Consider the following 18,824-nt stretch of genomic DNA (forward strand, 5'->3'; position numbering starts at 1 on the left):
GTGGTGATGTCAGTGGTGATGTCATCCTGTCAGGGTAATCGGAGTGTGCCATTGGCTCAGAGGGCAGACAGATGAGATGGCATTGACCTCTGCAAGCCGGGACAGGACAAAGCTCGATCCCTCAGCTCCTTTCCACTCTCCCTGTTGCTCTCTGAGGAGTTACCTGTCGTTCTTGCATCTGTTTCTCAAATTTTCAAGTCTAGCTGACAGAGACTCGCTTCCTTCCCTCCCTCTTCTCGTTCCTTCCTTTACTGCATTTCTGCCTCCATATCCCACTCGCGCGCGCAGGTTTTAATAATGTCAGATGTCAGCGAGTGGGTCTTACAGCTCCAGTGCGCAGACTGAGCGATCCAGTGAAACCTCTCCTCTCCTTTCCTCTTCATCTTCTCTCTTCGTCTTCTCCTTGAAGGGGAAATTGGATTCTGTCCATGTCTATAATGAGGAGATGTAGGAGAATAAATAGATAGCTCAATAAACACTTTGCCTCTTATTGCTTCTCCTCCCCTTTACTCCCCACCCCCATCCCTCCTTCCTTCTCACATCGCTGTAGTTCTCCTCCTCCATCTCCTACCACCTGCTGTTCTCGTTTCTTCCACTTCTACCCCACATACACTTACGCAGTTTGCCCATGTCTGCGAAGCTCAGCGAAAATGCTGTAGGTGCCTGTGTGTATTCAGAATGTGTGTGCTTTATTTTCATAGGTTAGCGTGTGTGTGTGTGTGTGTGTGTGGTGATGCGTGTGGACCGTCTCATGAATATTCTGTTTCATCTGCTGGTGCTGTGACAATGACAGAGTTAATGACAGTGACAGATGTAGAGATCCATCCTCCCCCCTGCGCTCCCCCCTCACGAGTGTGTCTGTGTGTACGATTAGGCGTGAACACAAGTATACATCAAATAAACTACACAGCTAATATCATAAATATCTCCACTTTCCAAGGCATGGTTTTGCTGCTCGGAGAAATAAATCTGTTTAGTGCACAACATGTTTTACAGCACAGTGTCAGCTGCTATGCAACGTACCAATCTAAACCAATATAACCTGTCTCCGGTGCAGGTGAGGAAATGCTGACCTTTGACCTTCACAGTCTGGCAACACTGGCAGCTGCCCGAGCCTTGGAGGTGGGGGGAGAGGCGGTGGATGCAGGGGCTGACCAGCAGTGTCCAATCAGGAAGAGGCTTAACCTGCGCAGGAAGTGTGGCTGGACTCCTCGGCACGAGCCGGTGAGGCTTCAGTCAGTATGTGCTTTGTGCATGTACACCGCCAGGAATCCTTCATGTTGGGTCTTGAATTGTTGAAGTGTTGAGCAATGGACGCACGCTGGATCTGTTTTTTAATTACCTTTAAAAAAAATCTCAAACGAAACAGATTTCCTGTCATTTACACTTGAATTTTGACTGATAGCTTCATCTGATAGCTTGTTAACTGGTTGTTGTCAGAAATGCATTTGAGAATTAAGCAATCAGGTTTAACATAGTTTTAAAAGCACATTTTAAAAATAAAATTCCAGTCTCAGATTGCATCATAGTACATGGAAACAGTAAATGTAAACTTAGTACACATCATAGCACAATAAATCATTGAACAGAAGAATATAAATGGACATAAAAAAAAAAAACAAGAAACAGACGTTTTAGCTACTTGCTAAAACACTGACAATATTTATAGAACAAAAAAAAGAAAAAAACAGAGGTAAAACCAGCAGGTTGAATGAAAATAGAAAAAGATTTGAGGGTATTTAGAGAAAGCTGTAAAACATTAATACATACCACTGTGTGTGTGCAATGGTGGGCCACATATCTTTGAATTATTTATTATTAATAAAAATATAGCTAATAATGTGGTTAAAATGCAGCTATCTCCAACCCTGGTCCAACCCTGTTCTGCAGCGATCAGATGTTTCCCTTCTGCAACACAACACAAACTGAAATCAAATTGATCTCTGACAAGCTCTACACGTCTGCTATTGGCCCATTGGTTTAAGCGAGGCAGCAGGGAAACATCTAAAGTCTACAGAACAGGGGGCCTCGAGGACCTGGTTTAATGCAACATGAAAAAGTAGGATTTGGCTTAAATAAATTAAATAACTAAAGGAATATTACTTATACTAACATGGTGTTTTGGCAAGAAAAGATGCCAGTTTCTTAGAAATCTGTGTTAAAAAAGCAGAAGGTTTTTTTTTTTTTTTTTTTTTTTTTTTTTTAAACAAAAATCAACTGTTTTAGAGATCAAACCTGCAAGCTTCGCTTTCAGGAGGAAAAAGTCAGCAACAAGCTGGCCAAACACAAGCTGGTTACATATTCAGCGCCTGTTGAAGTGAAGTTTGTGTTCAGCATTTAAATTCCTCTGCTTTGTGTGTGTTTGTGTGCCTGTCAGGTGTGCCCGGTGAAGGGGTCCATGGAGACGATGGGAGGGGAAGAGCTGGCCATGCGTGTCCAGCTGGCTGAGCTACAGCGCCGCTACAAAGAGAAACAGAGAGAGCTGGCGAAACTACAGAGGAAACACGACCACCAGTGAGCAGAGACGACACACACACACCTACACACACATCTCTTTGTGTCACTGAATTGTGCATTCCAACATTCACAGTTCTGCTTTCATGCTGCATTCCTCTGATTTATCAGGACTTGCTGACCACTCATAGTTAATGCGGTTTGACCTGTAGCCGAATCCCCCCCCCCCCCCCCCCCCCCCCCCCTTTTCCTGATTTCTCCTGCTGTCCTGACTGCATCTTTAATCTCTCTCTCTCTCTCCTTCCCGTTCTTCCTTTTTGTCTTCCTCCCTGCAGGAAAGACGAGACATCTCGCAGCCCTGCTCGCCGGGGGCCGGGCCGCCCCCGCAAACGCAAGTCCACCCCTGGCCCAGCTTCTACAGAGAGCTCCAAAAGACTCAGGTCAGTGCTCTGACACTGCGTCAGTATAATCAGTGTGATTGGCAAGCCCAGCTCATTCATCCTGATTTCTGTTTGTGTTTTTAGTGAAAGGCACAGTTGATTTTCAAGAAGTTCTTCTTCAGTTGAATTGATTCAAATGCTCTATAGCTGATGATTTGCTTGATTGGGCTCTGGAAAGAGCTGCTCACACACACACACACACACACACACACACAGGCACGCAGACACACAATGGCTTATGCAGCTTAAGCTGTGAGATGTGTTTGATTTTTAATGAGAGAGGGTAATGGAGATGAGGGCTTCATTAATCACCATTAATCACTTTTAATCATATTTATCACTTGTATTGATTATGTCCTGATTCCATGTGAACCTCCAGCATATATTAACACATCTGGACAAAGTCTTGATGTACAGTTATTACAGTGATAAATGAGCCAACCCCCCCCCCCCCCCCCCCCCCCCCCCCCCCCCACATACGCTGCCGTACACAACCACACTTTTTTTTTTTTAACACCTTCGACGTGCAAACATTAATGCTGGCACACACATACTTACACACAGCTGATATTCAGCACTCACAGCGATAGATGTGTTTTCTCACGATGCCCCACCTCTGTTAGCATGTGCACCCTTCGCCTTGATAAAAATGATTAGAGAAACTCAAGGTTTGTCACGGTTACCATGATTAGAAAGCGCTAATGAAAATGACAATGAAAGCCTTTAGTCATAACATGCCGGTGCACATATACACACACACAGAGAACTTGTTTAATTAGCGAAGCCGATCTCTACGTGCCTGAGCAGCATTTCTGTTGTTATTAACAAGCGATGTATCATTTGTTTACGCTTTCATCTTCTCATGAGGGCTGGGAGGGTGAAATACACTGTCAACAGAGTGAGAGATGATGAGGAACAGTAATCTCGCAAACTAAATGGACTGCTTTTCTTAATACACAAGCAATGCAGACAAATGCCTAAGAATTCACATCACGATGAGCTAATATATAATAGCCTCCAGCCAGCTTCAGAGATTTTGCCCCCAGTCAGCCACGGGATTCCCTGAATGGAGTCAAGTGATCTGGAGGCAAAAGCATAGTCACAGTTGAACGCAAGGTGAAAAGGCTGCCATCATTAAAAACTAAAAAAAAAAAAACAAGTCAAATCCTTCAAATAAGGATAATAATGCAGGAGGTGATGCCTTCCAGAAGAGATTTGTGTAGTCATAGTAAAACTCTGCTTGCTTTCTCACTTATGATGACTTCTGGGTTTTCAACACAGTTTTTAAAACAATGAACATTTACACCATTTAATACAGTATAATGCTTTGTGTCTGAACTTGCAGTTCGCTTTCCAGTTATTTTCAGATGGGTTTATTGCCGTTATAACACAACAAACTGGAAGTGATGTGCAGTCATACTGAAACAAAAAGTTTCAGTTCAACAGAATCACTGTGGTGAAATTCCATTATGTCATTTTAACAAAGGCCAAAAGCACAAAGTGCTTCAATACGTTTGTGTGTACTATTAGAATGTGTAATGTCGTAATAATAATCACGCCTTTTATTTAAAAGCACCTTTCCAGATCCCCAAGCACACTTTACAACATTAAAAGTAACAAAGTCAAAAGGCAATAAAGAAAAATGTACTAAATGTGTTATATTTAGTGTAGAAGAATGATCTTGCATGAAGAGTTTCAGTCAAACCCAACTGAGTAAGAATCTTAAAATGTTGCATTGAACTGTGAGCCAAGGGGACGTACTGTATCTGAGAGATGTGGTCTAGATGTACAGACTCCTCCTCTCCTCCTCTCCTGGGAACAGAGATGCTGAGAGCCAAACCTTCCCTCTGTGGGAATATAGGATTCACCTGCTTCAGACACCAGCTGCTAGCATAGTGTGTGTGTATGTGTGTGTGTGTGTGTGTGTGTAGGCTGCCTGTGGTGTAAGAGCCCATGCAGGCAGTGAAGGAAGGACAGAGAGAATAAGAGGGAGGGAGGAGTAGTGTTCGATAGAGGTTAGTGTTTATCGATTGAGCCCTGAAGCTCCGGTCAACGGACAGACTCCCCTGAGACTGCTTCATCTCTCTCTCTCAGTTTCTTTCCCTCCCCCGCTCCTCAGTTGCTCTCCTGCTCCTTCCCTTTCTCTCTTCTCCAGTGCAGCTTCTTCACACCAGATAATTCTTACCCTTTTATGTGATGATTCAGCTGAGTTTCATATTCGCACGACCACTGAATATTTCTGTGTTTGCCGTCAGGCTGTGGAGACGGTCGTCAAAACCTGTCTCTTGACTCATCAAAGAGATTAGATATTGGGGAGGAGTGGGAAACAATGAAAGAACCCACCAGAGATGGAAGTGAAACTAGGAAGAAAAGAGCAGAAAAGCAAATGAGGGACTAACATCCTTGAGCTTTTTCTGGAATGTGTTTAATGTATAAATTCTTATTTATTCCTTGCTTTATTTGATTATATATATATTTTTTTATTTTATTTTAGGGCTGGGCTGAATTTGTTGGTAGAAAAAAACAGGAATTCAGTGTCCAACCACAACTTCAACAGCATCAGCTCTGCACAGGTCAGTCCTACTGCTGAGTCTCCCAGTTTATCCACAAACACAGGCAACCACTTCCTGCAGCTTTTTTCTTTTTCCTGGATATTTCAATTAGCAGAAAAGAAATGGGTCCATAATTAGTTGTTTTGCTCTCTCTGCACAGATGAAAGCTCGCTGTAAGCACAGAGGTCGACCCACCGCCCTGAGCTCCAGGTTGGCCAGGCGTGTGACCCAGTTGAAGCAGAAGGCTGTAGCCCAGCGTGATGCATCGTCAGCAGGCGTGCTGCACAGCAGTGAGGAAGACCCCACAAAGAGTCACTACAGACAAGGAGGAAAAGGTGGGGAAACAGAATGCATACATGCACTGCATTAGTTTCAGCCATGTTGTTCCATGTAAAAAAAACAAACTTTGCTTTTCTGTTAATCTCTCAGACCTGCAACAGGACCGGTCCGTTGATCAAACTGTAAAGAGGAAGAGGGGTCGAAAACCCAAAGTGTTGCTGGGCATCAACCATAACAGAGCTCATCTCAAGGACAACCAGGCATCTGAGAAAAACAATGTGCGGGAAGAGAAGAGCGACAGTGAGAGCTCAGATCACGGTGAGTTCCTGTTGATCTTTTGCCAATTATTATAACCTTTATTATGATGAAATTAAATACACAATTTAAACAATTCAGCTTTTTTCTTTGGCGACTTATGAGCTAATTTTAGATAAAAACTTTGTAGAACAAAGCAACCTGCATGTTGTACTGTATACGAGGTAGGGTGTTCAGGCATTTAATCATCTGAGTCAAGCAGTGCAAATTTGGCTAACGGGCTGATGAACATCGACCATTCAGTGTGAGATTTCTCTGTGAGTGTGCATCTGTGTGGATCTGTCTGTGCAAATGAAACATCTGAAAGTGAGATGTCTGCCTTCATCGGGGGCCCTCTCTCACTTCCCAGCTCGTCTGTCACACTGTTAAAACCGTTAACGACTTGCCACAGGCATGCAGCGCAGCCACCCCTTGCCCCTCATCCAAGCATTGTAACGTGAGCCTGTTCCGGCCTCTTCCAGAATGTCACACCTACCCCCCCACCGCTCTTCTTCCTTATCTCCAGCCTCGTGAAAAAGCCTTCTTTGGAGGCTTTGAATTGAAGAGAAACAATCACACCCATCCTAACTTTTTTTCTTTTCACCGTACGGTCTGATATTGAGCTAACAAAACTTAAGGAAAACTCTAGGATTGGATTATTCCCGTGGCCTTGATGGCATGGGGACATTGTAGTTGAATGTGTGTGAGTGTGTGTGTGTCTGAGGGAAAGTGTTGACGAGAATGCCATGTAAGTGACAAGTGTGTCAGAGATGTGTCGACACCCGACGCGACCCCCACAGTCAGCAACACACAGCTGCCAATAATAATCTGTTTGTGTGTTCATGCAGCGCATGTGTGTCAACATTTGCTTCTACAATTAAGAATTAAGCAGCGAATTATACTACTGCCATTAAAGCAGCTTTTCTCCATAGATATTGATCTAGAACAAAATATCCCCCTCCTTAAACCCTCCTAAAATATTTTAAGGCTGTCATGATTACACAAGTTTAGCCACAGGCGTGTGAGCTGTTGCATAGATGCAAGGGACTCTCGATAGCTTGCTGTCAATACATCTCATCAAGTGAGCGCTGGCTGTTAACACTGTTTACATATAAATCACTTGAGGCGCTCTGACTGATCATACTGATGTTGGAATCTGACAGAGGAGGACGGCAGCTATGATAGTGAAGATGGAGCCAGTGACATCAAGATTAGCTCATCCTCTAAAGAAGCTCCTGCAAACCCTGCTGGGACTGTGTCCTTTTCATCGCAGTCCTCCAAGCTTCAAGCAAACCAGAAAGTCAGGAGCAAAAGACCAGGACCTCCTGGTGAGATATTTCATACATTACTTTTAAATTTGCTGTGGTTATATGGTAATCATAACTTGCGCCATGTTGACTTTTTTCTTTATTTCTAAGTTCAATGTAAAGTAAGAGTGTAGAGACTTGGTATAACCCCTAACCCTCTCCTTACTTTCCCTCCTCTTGTTTTTTCTGTATCTTCGCCTCTTCTGACACAAAAAGCACAACTTCTAATCATAGTTTTTGATTTCCATGTTGCCCCCTCTTCATCACCAGGCATGGAGGGCTCGCCTTATACAGATTTCCAGAGGAGAGTTCCCAGGAAGACGAGCCTCGCCAGCTTAGAGAGGGAACGTCCAGACCACCCAGGCACTAACAGAGCTTCTCTGCCCGGCTGGGGTGTGTTGCCAGTGGGCTGCAGCTTTGGTGACAGCTACAGAAATCATCAAGCTCTGACTCAAACTTGCAAAGACGATGAGAGGAAGATCTCTACAGTACAAAGCTTACGAGGAAAGGTAATTGCATTGCAGTGGAGAGACTTACAGTTAAACACTACAGTCAAGATTTATATTTAAAAAAAATAACATAAAACGTCTTGTTACAGCAGGAAATCTGAAATTATTTGTTGTTAATATTGTGACAATGTAATGGACACCAAATTGGTGTTCCTTCTAGCCGTTTTTTCCTTAATCATTCTCACAGAAGTGTAATTGAGAGGGGAAAGTTAGACAACTGCCTCTTTAAGAGGTGTAATGGAAAGGTTACATAATTAGTATGGCCATAAATTACTGCTGTCACACAGTTGCTCTACTTTTGAAGCGAGTTCATGAGAAAATAGAAGTTCTTGTTTGTTCCAAAGCCAGCAGTGGCAGTGGTGAGGTAGAGATACTGACTGAAACACTGACAAAAATACAAAAAGAAAGTTTACTCCTTTTAAACTTTAACTGAATATAAATATGTTTTTAAAGAGAGACAAAAAGAAGAATTTATAAAGGTCCTCACGTCACTTTTACTCCTTGTTAAAATTAACCACACCCTACCAGGAAGTGTGACAGCTCTGCACCAACTAATAACTTCTGCTCCCTTATGGATAGATGCTTAACACCAGCTGTAAATCAGTCCCTTTGTCAAATTTATTTTTGTTATCGGAATATATTGTATGTACACCAACTCTCCTCACAGATGACAGGTTCGCTTTATTTGCTGTCGGTTAAACATATTTACTTAATTGTGAAAAAAGGCCTGGGGTTGCTTTTGCCTTTGAATCATCATTTGGGAATGTCCAAAACATAACTCCAATCCAAATAGAAGAAATATTAAGATAATCTTTGGCCATAAACCTACACACACTTATGCATGCTTACTCATACACGCGAGTACTAACAGTAAATAACCATCCATGCCCTCTGGGGATGAAACTTCTGTCATTAAAATATATGGTTTCTTAATGTGGAAAACTCCAAGAGAAACCCTCCTCACACACATAATCTTTCATACACTGATTATTATGATCTCTTCTTTGGAAAGCCTAAATGCAAGCAGGAACCTGTTGGGCGAGCTGACTTTCCATCATCACTCATCTGTCATCCTTGCATAGACTGGCTTAAACTGGTCCTGAGTTGGGTTGTAACCAAAGTGTGTATGTGTATGTGTGTGTGTGTGTGTGTGTGTGTGTGTGTGTGTGTGTGTGTGTGTGTGTGTGTGTGTGTGTGTGTGTGTGTGTGTGTGTGTGTGTGTGTGTGTGTGTGTGTGTGTGAACGTCAACCAGAAGTGAAGCGTCCTTCAACAATAAGCTGAAATCCAGTCAGTTATCACTGGCTGTGACCTCTAACCTCCAGGTGAACTGGAGGCTTAATTGAAGCATCATATTACAGGAGGTGTTGGTGCCTGCAGTTGCATTTCACTGACATATTAGTCAAACCAAACTGAAACATATTCGATTCAGTCGCCTGCAGGTTTTGTTTACAGTTAATTCATCGTGAAATGAAATCATATCCTGCTTTCAGCCCACTGATGTCACGTCCTCTTTCCCACTCAGGAAAAGGGACACGCTGTGAGTCGACTCTTACAGAGCTTTGCAGCTAATGATGGCTTTCGCTTGGATGAAGACAGCAGCTTCTCTGAGGGCGAAGAAGAAGAGGATGAGGAGGAGGAAGGGTTGAAGGATAAGTCTCTGACACATCTTCCTCCCAACATGCCTTGCAGAATACCTGGTAGGCATAAACACTGACACATCATTCATTATTACACACTCAAGCAAGTTTTAATGCATTCTTTTCACTTTTGCATACAAAACACTGTTTTTCCTTTATTGTATCAGTTCGGTTCATCACATTGCAATGATTCAGCACTGTCACAGATGATATATATCTCACCTTTTATCTGCTCCATCCATCCATTCATCTTTCAAATCCACCTTCTGTCCTCAGCACTGCCAAACTGTGTGTTAAGTAAAGAGATGTTGGTAGACGGGCTGAAGATCCTTATCTCTAAGGAGGATGAGCTTTTGTACGCTGCCTGTGTTCAAACCCTGGACCTGCCTGACATGTAAGACCCCACTTTCCTGTTGTTCTTCCAGACACATTAACACTGTGAAGCAGTATAGTGATTTCTACCATGTTTTTTTTTTAAGGCTCATGACACATGTGACCCATAACCATAGTTAAAGCAACTTAAATTATATTTTTTAATATTTTTATAAGTACTGTATGAAACATCACAAATTTGAGTGACTTACCACCTTGTTTTCCCAGATTCTGTGCAAAAACCTTGGAGAGTAGGGCTCCAAATACATAAAATAATCAAAACTTTGATTAAATTAAGTTAGATGTCTAGAAAGATGACAACAATCACATAACTCCTTACCAAACAGAGGAATAATAAGATATTGTTGCAACTTTGAAGTCACTTGTAGATGACAAAGGAGCCAACACATCCCCTGAAAACAGAACATGTTTAGCCACGAAAAAATGCACTGCCACTGTCATTTAAAGGATGTTTTTTCAATGTGGAGTGGTGGGTTGAAAAGAAGGGTGTATGGCGCTACAGTAGAGCCAAGTAGCCGAGTAAATTTATTTCTAGTATAGTAGTCTCTTGTTCCCAGTTCATTCTGGGTTTTTGAGGTTAAAAAATTAAGTTGGGCACATTACAAAATCATTCGTTTATTCATTCATTCATTTGTTCGTTTGTTCATTCGTTCGTTCTTTCATTCATTCTTTCATTCAATAATTCATTCATTTTTTCTCTCAGATTCAGTGTTGTCATCGAAGGTGAGCGAGGAAATCGCCCCAGGATTTACTCACTGGAGCAGCTACTACAGGAAGCTGTAAGTTACGTCATGTTGCCTTTATGGTATTTTGCCGATCTGTGAAAGGTATCTTTCTTTTAAATACATTTTTGTGACATTTTTTTGTTTCTAGGTACTGGATGTGCGACCCCAGACTGAGGCCATCCTGACCACAGGGACAAGAGTTTGTGCCTATTGGAGCGAACGTTCTCGCTGCCTTTACCCTGGATACGTCCACCGCGGTAAGCTACATATACTAACAACCTCACTTCAAGTTCATTGACTGAGGATCCTCAACTAATTTTCTCTTATGTGTTGTGGTCCAGGTGAGGAGGAGAAGGAAGGCAGTGTGATGGTGGAGTTTGACGATGGAGACAGAGGAAGGATCTCTCTTGCTAACATCAGACTTCTTCCCCCGGGATACCAAATCTGTTGTGAGTACAGTTTTGTGAAGCATGATGGCAAGACAAAAGTGGGGGAAAAAAAATAAGACTGCTGTAAACCAAGCATCTTTTTTATGTTAGGTGCTGAATCTTCTCCAGTTCTCCTGATCTCGCCTGGTCGTCGAGGTAGACCAAGTTCCACCCTGGAGAAAAAGGACATCCCTACAGAGAAACCAGCCAACGAGGAGACAGGAGGAAAGCTCCAGGAAAAAAGACCAGGTAGGGAAAAGGAAGCAAATGGACCACTCTGATGTCTGTGCCAAGAAAACAGTGACTTAAACTTCTTATTTATGAACTGTGCAAAATACTATTGTTGTACCAGTCAGTACATGTTGTTTAAGACAGACTAGTTTAACTCCAACATACATTCATACATACAGACAAGTAGCCCCTCAGGCAATACCATAATCCCCAAGACAAGGCCTCATTTACAGTTGTAACCGTCAGCCCTTATCAGATGCCTCCAAGTGAGCAGGTACATAAACTGGAAAACTCATAAATTAAGATTACTTGCTTGCAGCCTGCCGTTTACCCTCCATATAACCACATTAATCATGATTTTATGGAGTGTCATCCGTGTCCTTTGTGAAGTTAGGCAACATTGGTGTAACTCATCTCAAACTCAAAGTGACAGTAATGATGTTGCGAGACAGAGACAAGTTTAGCAGGTTTGTTGTGGTTTTAGTAATGGATATGTTGAAAGTAGGTTAAGATTGAAGAGATAGAGGTTAAGTTTCACCAAAGCCTTTAGTTTCACCATAAATTCATATTGACTCATCCTCCACCCTGTTCTCTTTCTGACTCCTTTTCCAGTTGGCAGACCCAAAAAAATTCACTCTGTGCCCAAACCAACCAGCATACCAACTCCAGTAATGGACACTGTAACAAAAGTCAACAATTCATTATTGAACTGGTCCGCACCCAAGAAGAGGCCACCAGTTGACTTCTTCCTGTTTAATGGAACGTCCCGTAAGAGTCAGAAGAAGATTCAAGAGCGAGACTTAGGGTTGTTTCACCGACCTGCCTCACACTCTCCAGCACTACCAACCCCTGTCAAAAGCATTTTTGGTTCTCCTTTTGAAGTTGACTCATTCAGTAGCATTGCTAATGGATACTCTGCCTTTGGGAATGGTGGAACCTCTGGAGTTGGAAGACAAGTTAGCAACATAGCTTCCATGGTGCTCCGGGAGTCCTCCTGCTCCTCATCTGTCACTATGGCGATGGCAGCTGGTAGCCGTAAGCCTGTGAGTGAGCGTGACAGGAAACACTTCTTAGTAAAGCTTGACCATGAAGGAGTGACCTCTCCTAAAACTAAGAATGGCAAAGCTTTGCTTCGACTTGGAGGAGCTGGAGGCCGAGGACTAAAAAGCGTCTCTTCTGTGGGGGCACCACTACGGTACATTCAACCTTCCCTGCTGGTGCGAGATGGCAAGAAGGGAGGAGGGGAAAGAGACGGTCTTAGGGCTCAGCCTGAGGCTCTTCTGAAGGGCGTTCCACCTCTCAGGAAGGATCTTCACTCTGCTGGTCTTGAAGTACAGGGAGGGGATTACAGTTTGGACTACGCCAGCGACTGCCCCAGCTCCTACTCTGAATTGGATGAGGACGATGAGGATGATGGTCAAGAAGCACGGAGAAGAGCAGCTGTCACATCCCATCGGGGTGGTCGTTTTCTGTCCCGTCCCTCCATCTGCTTCTCCTCATCGTCGTCCTCCTCTTCTTCCTCTGGCTCTATTTCCTCCTCTTCCCTGTGTTCCTCAGATAATGACTCCTCCTACTCCTCTGATGAAGAGTCCTCCTCTGTGCTGCTGCGCCGTGCTCTTCTCCAGCAGGACAAACACAAAAACAGGCAGAGCGTGAACTCTGACCTTCGGACTCCTGACCCTACCACCTCCAATTCCTCCTCCTCATCTTCAGCCCCAGCTCATGGCTATGTGGCCAAAGGCAGCATGGCTGTTGGAGGGTCAAAGGTGAAGACTGACAGAGGAGAAGACAGGAAGGAATACTTGTCAAAAGGAACTATGATGGCTAACAGCAGCACGGCTAAGGCACCGCTAAAAAGGAAAGACTGTAATCCTAATAGCCACAATCAAAGCCAAAGCAGCCCTGTGGGCCAGCAGATGAAATCTGCCTCCAAGGACCTGCCAATGGCTAAAAAGCAGAGGATGTCTTCCCCTGACTCCCTTCCCAACATGACTTCTATGCTGCCTGGGCACCAGCTTTGGAAATGGTCTGGCAACCCCACACAGGTAAGACAATATGAGTTTCTTTTTATATTTTTCTTTACCTACTATGATGTTAAAGAGTTTTGTTTTGTATGATACATGACTGAAATGTTGTCATGACCATCAAGTTGCAATCCTGAGGCTAAACAGTTTTAGCAACCGTCGCCTCCCTCATGCTCAATTTTGTCACAATATTTACTTTGTAAACAGAAATCTGTCAACTTAAATGTGCAGTTAATAGATCTAAAGAAGTTATATGTACCTACAAATCATGGTTGCATAAGCTAGAGTGACTTCTACGACACTATTCCTCAAATCAATTAAACTAGTGTGTTTAATATTACTGTTGAGAAATACATTTTACTTTGTGATTTAAATAGTATGTAAATATAGCCTGATCTTAAACTGACTGTAATATCATCAATAAACTAGCAAATGTTTTGGAATTAGAAAAAAAGCCACACAAAAAAAAAAAAATCACATTTATCCCTATAATAATGGCAGTGAGCTAAGTCTTATGCTAAATAAAGCAAGTGAAAATAATATTTTATCTTTCCTTGGCAGAGGAGAGGTCTGAAAGGTAAAGCCCGTAAGCTTTTCTACAAGGCCATCATGCGGGGCAAGGAGGTGGTGCGTGTCGGAGACTGCGCTGTGTTTCTGTCACCTGGCCGGCCCCAGCTGCCCTATGTGGGCAGAGTGGAGAGCCTCTGGGAGTCATGGAGCTCCAGCATGGTGGTCAGGGTCAAGTGGTTTTACCACCCCGAGGAAACTCGCTTGGGGAAGCGACACAGAGATGGCAAGGTAAAGACGAGAAAGTGCAAGGATGATTTCTAAACTGGAAAGACAAGTTATAAATACTGCATAATGTTGATGTTTTTTTTTTTTTTTAAATTCCTATCTGATACGAACAGTGAACTTCCACCATAACATTTAAAGTTCTCAACTATTAGTCTGAGGTGTTACAATGGTCTTTCCCAGGAAAAATCCTCCCTGCACAGAAACCTGTGTGTTTTACATTGATTTCAGCAACAAGAATGTGTTGTTGGGAACAAAACTGAGCATCAACAACCACTTTAAACACATTAATGAAAAATCTCAATGAAAGGAGTGAAGCTAATAATAAACATGCTGCCATACAAACACAAAATCAAGCGTGATGGTAACGACAAAAGCAATATTTCAGTTGTTTTGTCTCTAAGTTCTTAATGTTTTTTTTTACTCCATCAGAATGCCTTGTATCAATCGAGCCATGAAGACGAGAATGATGTGCAGACCATCTCACATTGTTGCCAGGTGGTCAGTAAGGCTGAATATGACCACCTGTTACGTGAACGGAAGCCAGGCAGCGCAGCCAATGACCTGTTCTACCTGGCGGGAACTTACGAACCAACCACAGGCCAGCTGATTAGCGCAGACGGCATGGTCATCTTGCCCTAGCTCCATCATCCAGAAGAGAAACCCAAAAAGCGACCTGGTCCCTGGAGTTCTAGCCTGGTCCTTCAACAGAGAGCAGAGGATCAAAGCAAATCAAGACAAAGATTTTTTAGATCTGCTTCCTGATTTGCTCCTCACAGCTGAAGGAGCTGTTGGATAAAGCCTGAAAATGGTGGCACTTACAGGAGTCCTGTTTGTTCTGAGGAAAAGTCTGATCCATGCCAGATTTGACCTCTTTAGCAGATGTAGACAGAGGCTCCCTGTCACAGTAGGAGTTTTTAGCCTCCCCTGTGGCTGTCTTGTAACGGCAACATGAAAGTTGAGAAACCAATGACATGAGCACTTTGGAGTGGAGTAGCTTGGTGGTGTAATGAAGGAAGGGCAGCACGCTTGGCCTTCTGAACAAAGACTCCGAGAGCAGGAGAGACAGTATGGTAAGGAGAGACTTTCTGTAAACCATACTGGTTTTGATGGTTTTTAATGATTTTATACTGGTAGTCCGACTATGATGATACTGATTGAGAGATCCCCAACAGGACCAATAAACACTGTAATGGACTGTGTTTAAATTCATGTATGTGTTTTTGCAGAGTGGCTGTGATGATCCCGTTTTGGCATTTAATGAGCTCTAAGTAAATAGTGCTTTAATGCCTGTGTGTGTGTGTTTCTACAGTGGGTGTGGGCATGCTTGTGTGCACCAAGATGTGCGATACTGCAATTAATCAATCCAGTACTTAACATGTAGTTCTTAGTCCTTGCGACATAAACACGGAACAATGTTTTTCTCCTTTCAAGCCATACACATCAATACCTCTCTCGTATCCTGCTGTCCGGGTGCGAAGACACATGTATAGGCAGTAGGATTGTTTATTTGAGCTGTGTGTGCATATGTGTACATGAGTAAGAGTGTGCGCTTTGTACAACACTCCATGTAGAATAAGCCAATGTAAATACTATACATATATATTTGTTCTTGTTTCTTGTTTCTTTTACAGAGAAGATTATTTTATTTAGATTTTTTAGGGTGGTGGGTGGGTTGGGGGTTATAGCAGAGCGTAGGAGGTGGAGTTATGTTTCTCTCTCAATGCACTGAACGGGATTCGAAGTTTGGATTTTGGGTCAAACTCTGCGACTGATGTAACAACTTTATGGTTGTAATCATTGAATGGAGAATTTGTAGAAAAGTTATTTGGGATATTTTGGTTTTTATAAGGAAATATGAAAAAAACAAGGTCTTTTTTACATGTGTCCAGTAGTCTTTTTCCTTTTTTTTCACGTTTGATTTAGAATGTGCATTACCCTTTTTTTTTTTTTTTAAAAAAAAAAAAAAAAAAAAAAGAAGAAAAACAAATACTGGAAAAGCAAGCTGCGTCTCTGCTGTTCTTTGATCCTATAAGAATCTAGTTGGTCTTCATCTATTTTAGCCTGTATTCCTATATAAAATGTAGATATTTATCTGGCAGCAAAAAGAAACATACCAAAGCACCTGTTAGTTTATGCTTCACCACATTATATGAAAAATTTTTTTTGAAAGATGTTCAATCAAATCTGAATCCGGGACTCTGCAATCAGAGAGGCATTACATACAGATCCTCTTGTTGTCTGCTTGTTTTCATACAGCGTTGCTATGACAGCCTCCAGGAAGCATTGCAGCGACATTGTCTGCCGGCTGATGCACTTGAGATTTCTATGGCAACCAGAATGGCATCACGTGACTGTGAAGGACAATCAGAGCAAATCAATGGGACAATATTGAGAGACAAAAAATGAAAAAAAAGAAGAAAAAAAAATCAATATAAAGGATCAAATCACAAATTATGCTTCTTGTCACTTTTATTCCTGCTTTGCCAAAAATATTTGTGTGTTTTATGTTTTTATGTTTATCATCTTCTTGTTTATGCAAGCCTGAAATGACTGTTTGTTGTCAGTATGTAGGATGTACAGGGGGAAGAACATGAATGCCTTTTTCTTTTTTAGGATTTTGACTGACTTTTAACAACATTGTTGCTGTTACACTGCAAAGCAAAAGCTTTAAATGAAATCTAATGTGAAACTCAGTTTTGAAATATTTACTTTTATGGGTCTTTAATTAATTTTTTAAAGCTGTATTTTCTTTAAGAAACACTGGATTCAGTTTTTAACATCACATTTTGACAGACGCAACATCATTGTGTTTTATATTTTAGACCCACTGGAATCTGCTTTGTATGGTTGAGATAGCCTACTAAAATATATTATGTAATTTCAGTATCTGGAAATATGTCTTAAATATTTCCTCATGTACAAAAAGAAAAAGTATTTATCTTAATTTTATTGCCTTTTTGTGTTTCATTAAAACAAAAGGATTCTTAAAAAACAATGCCTTGCAGTTGTTTTTTCTTTCATGTTGGGTGCAAGCTCTATGAATGCTGGCTGGTATGCATCAGTACTGATTATTTGTCAAATGTGAGAATACAAACCTCAGATGAAAGCAGGAATGAAGAGGCAAGAGTCGGGGTGGGGGGTAATGTAACGTCAGGATGAAGTAGTTTGAAATTTTATCTGTGGAAAGAATATGGAAGGAAGGAAAACTGTTTCTTATGGTCTTCCATGAGAGGAGATGAAAGAATAAAGTCTTCTTGGGCTCCTCAGGTGGGCCGGGTTTTGTTGATAATAAGAACAGAATGGTATTATTAAAACAACCAAACCAGGGTATCCGCTCCCAGCCTGTAAAGATTTCAAATCCTTAGTGCCTTCACACACACCATGAGTGGATAAATCCACTTTAGAGGCAGTGTGCTAATATGTTGTCATATGAATTAAAATAAATACAATATTGCCATTAGTGTTTCCTGGGTGCTTGTGCACATCCCATAGTGTGGCCCGTCAGGTCTACCCCTGCTCTCCCAGGTGTCAGTCCGTTTGGTTCTGTGATATGGCTATGCTGGTTCTTTGGTGGCTGCTGGTTGCTCTGTGCTTGCAGCCCTCTCAGTTTGCTTTTGATCCATGATGGTGTTGCAGATGCATTTGCATGAGCACTCATCAAACTCACCCCTAATATTCAGTAAACAAAACTTACACATGCTATACTTCTTGTTCTTGTTCTAGTTCTTTTACATGGTTTTTGCCGTTTTTCCTTCTGCATGTGCTCTTGATGATTGTCTGCTGTTTTCTCTTCGTGGCAAGAGGAAGGGTACACGGGATGAAAGTTCTGCAGGACCCAAATGCAGGCCAGAGAAACACAAAAGGCAAATTGTGTTGTGAGAAAAAAGGCAAACTACAACAATGAACTGACGAACCACAACCAAGTGGTATATCCACACAGAAAACACTATAAGACACAGGTGGATTAAATGAACTAAATGAAAGCAAGTGAACCAATAAACAGGAAAGGTAAACTACACCAAATACACAGGAGAGGAGACTACAAAAAAAACAACAAACAAAAAAAAAAAAAAACAGGAAACCAGACCAAACACTACAGAATGCTACAAGAGAACGCTAAAACAACAACACCAATAATCCTATCATGCATGTTTTTAGACTGTGAGAGGAATCTGAAATACCTGGAAAACCTAACTCATGCATACGGAGAACATGCAAAATCCAAACACAAAGGCCCCAGCTGAATTTTCAGTCAGGGACTTTGGTGCCGTCAGAAGACAATACTACTACAAACTACTACATCTTCGTTTTTACAAGAAATAAGTCAAAATTTCAGAGGAAAAACAACAACAAAAACAAACAAACAAAAAAATAATACAGGAGAAGTAAAGACCTGAAAGCAGACGTTTTTTTTCTGAACCACTTAACATAATCACTTTTCTGTCTTTTATTCCCATCTGACAATTCGGTGAACTTCCACAGTAACATTTGCATTTCTTATTTCTTAGTCTACATTATTAATAGACCCTTTCCTGGAAAAATCTCTACTTTATAGGAATGACTTGTTGGGAGTGAATAAAAAATACTTACAGGTGCTGTATGAAACAAGTTTAACAAAAATTCAGACAAAGCCAGCACCCAAGAGGCACATCTCAGCCTCCACAGGCTTCAGTTAACATTTTATTTGTAAAGTTAGTAACAATACAGTCATGTGGAAATATACAAATAGACAATACGATATGAATTATTCTGAAG

General features: G+C 41.8%; 1 protein-coding gene across 1 annotated transcript in view; it reads left to right on the forward strand.

The window, feature by feature from the left end:
• Positions 1-15,169, forward strand: part of bahcc1b (BAH domain and coiled-coil containing 1b) — a gene marked incomplete at its 5' end in the record, with an annotated part of 50,869 nt that extends 35,700 nt beyond the window's left edge. The window contains 17 exons of the mRNA XM_079261086.1: positions 1,058-1,224; positions 2,378-2,514; positions 2,790-2,894; positions 5,389-5,467; positions 5,607-5,781; positions 5,876-6,043; positions 7,183-7,347; positions 7,597-7,835; positions 9,359-9,533; positions 9,750-9,867; positions 10,570-10,645; positions 10,740-10,848; positions 10,933-11,040; positions 11,131-11,268; positions 11,863-13,295; positions 13,836-14,072; positions 14,499-15,169. Of these exons, the coding sequence (XP_079117212.1) occupies positions 1,058-1,224; positions 2,378-2,514; positions 2,790-2,894; positions 5,389-5,467; positions 5,607-5,781; positions 5,876-6,043; positions 7,183-7,347; positions 7,597-7,835; positions 9,359-9,533; positions 9,750-9,867; positions 10,570-10,645; positions 10,740-10,848; positions 10,933-11,040; positions 11,131-11,268; positions 11,863-13,295; positions 13,836-14,072; positions 14,499-14,708 (3,839 nt within the window). The 3' untranslated portion in view covers positions 14,709-15,169. The remainder of the gene's footprint in view (positions 1-1,057; positions 1,225-2,377; positions 2,515-2,789; positions 2,895-5,388; positions 5,468-5,606; positions 5,782-5,875; positions 6,044-7,182; positions 7,348-7,596; positions 7,836-9,358; positions 9,534-9,749; positions 9,868-10,569; positions 10,646-10,739; positions 10,849-10,932; positions 11,041-11,130; positions 11,269-11,862; positions 13,296-13,835; positions 14,073-14,498) is intronic.
• Between the last annotated feature and the right edge of the window lie 3,655 nt (positions 15,170-18,824).

This window comes from Telmatherina bonti, assembly GCF_933228915.1.
Source record: "Telmatherina bonti genome assembly, chromosome: 21".
Lineage (NCBI taxonomy): Eukaryota > Metazoa > Chordata > Actinopteri > Atheriniformes > Telmatherinidae > Telmatherina > Telmatherina bonti.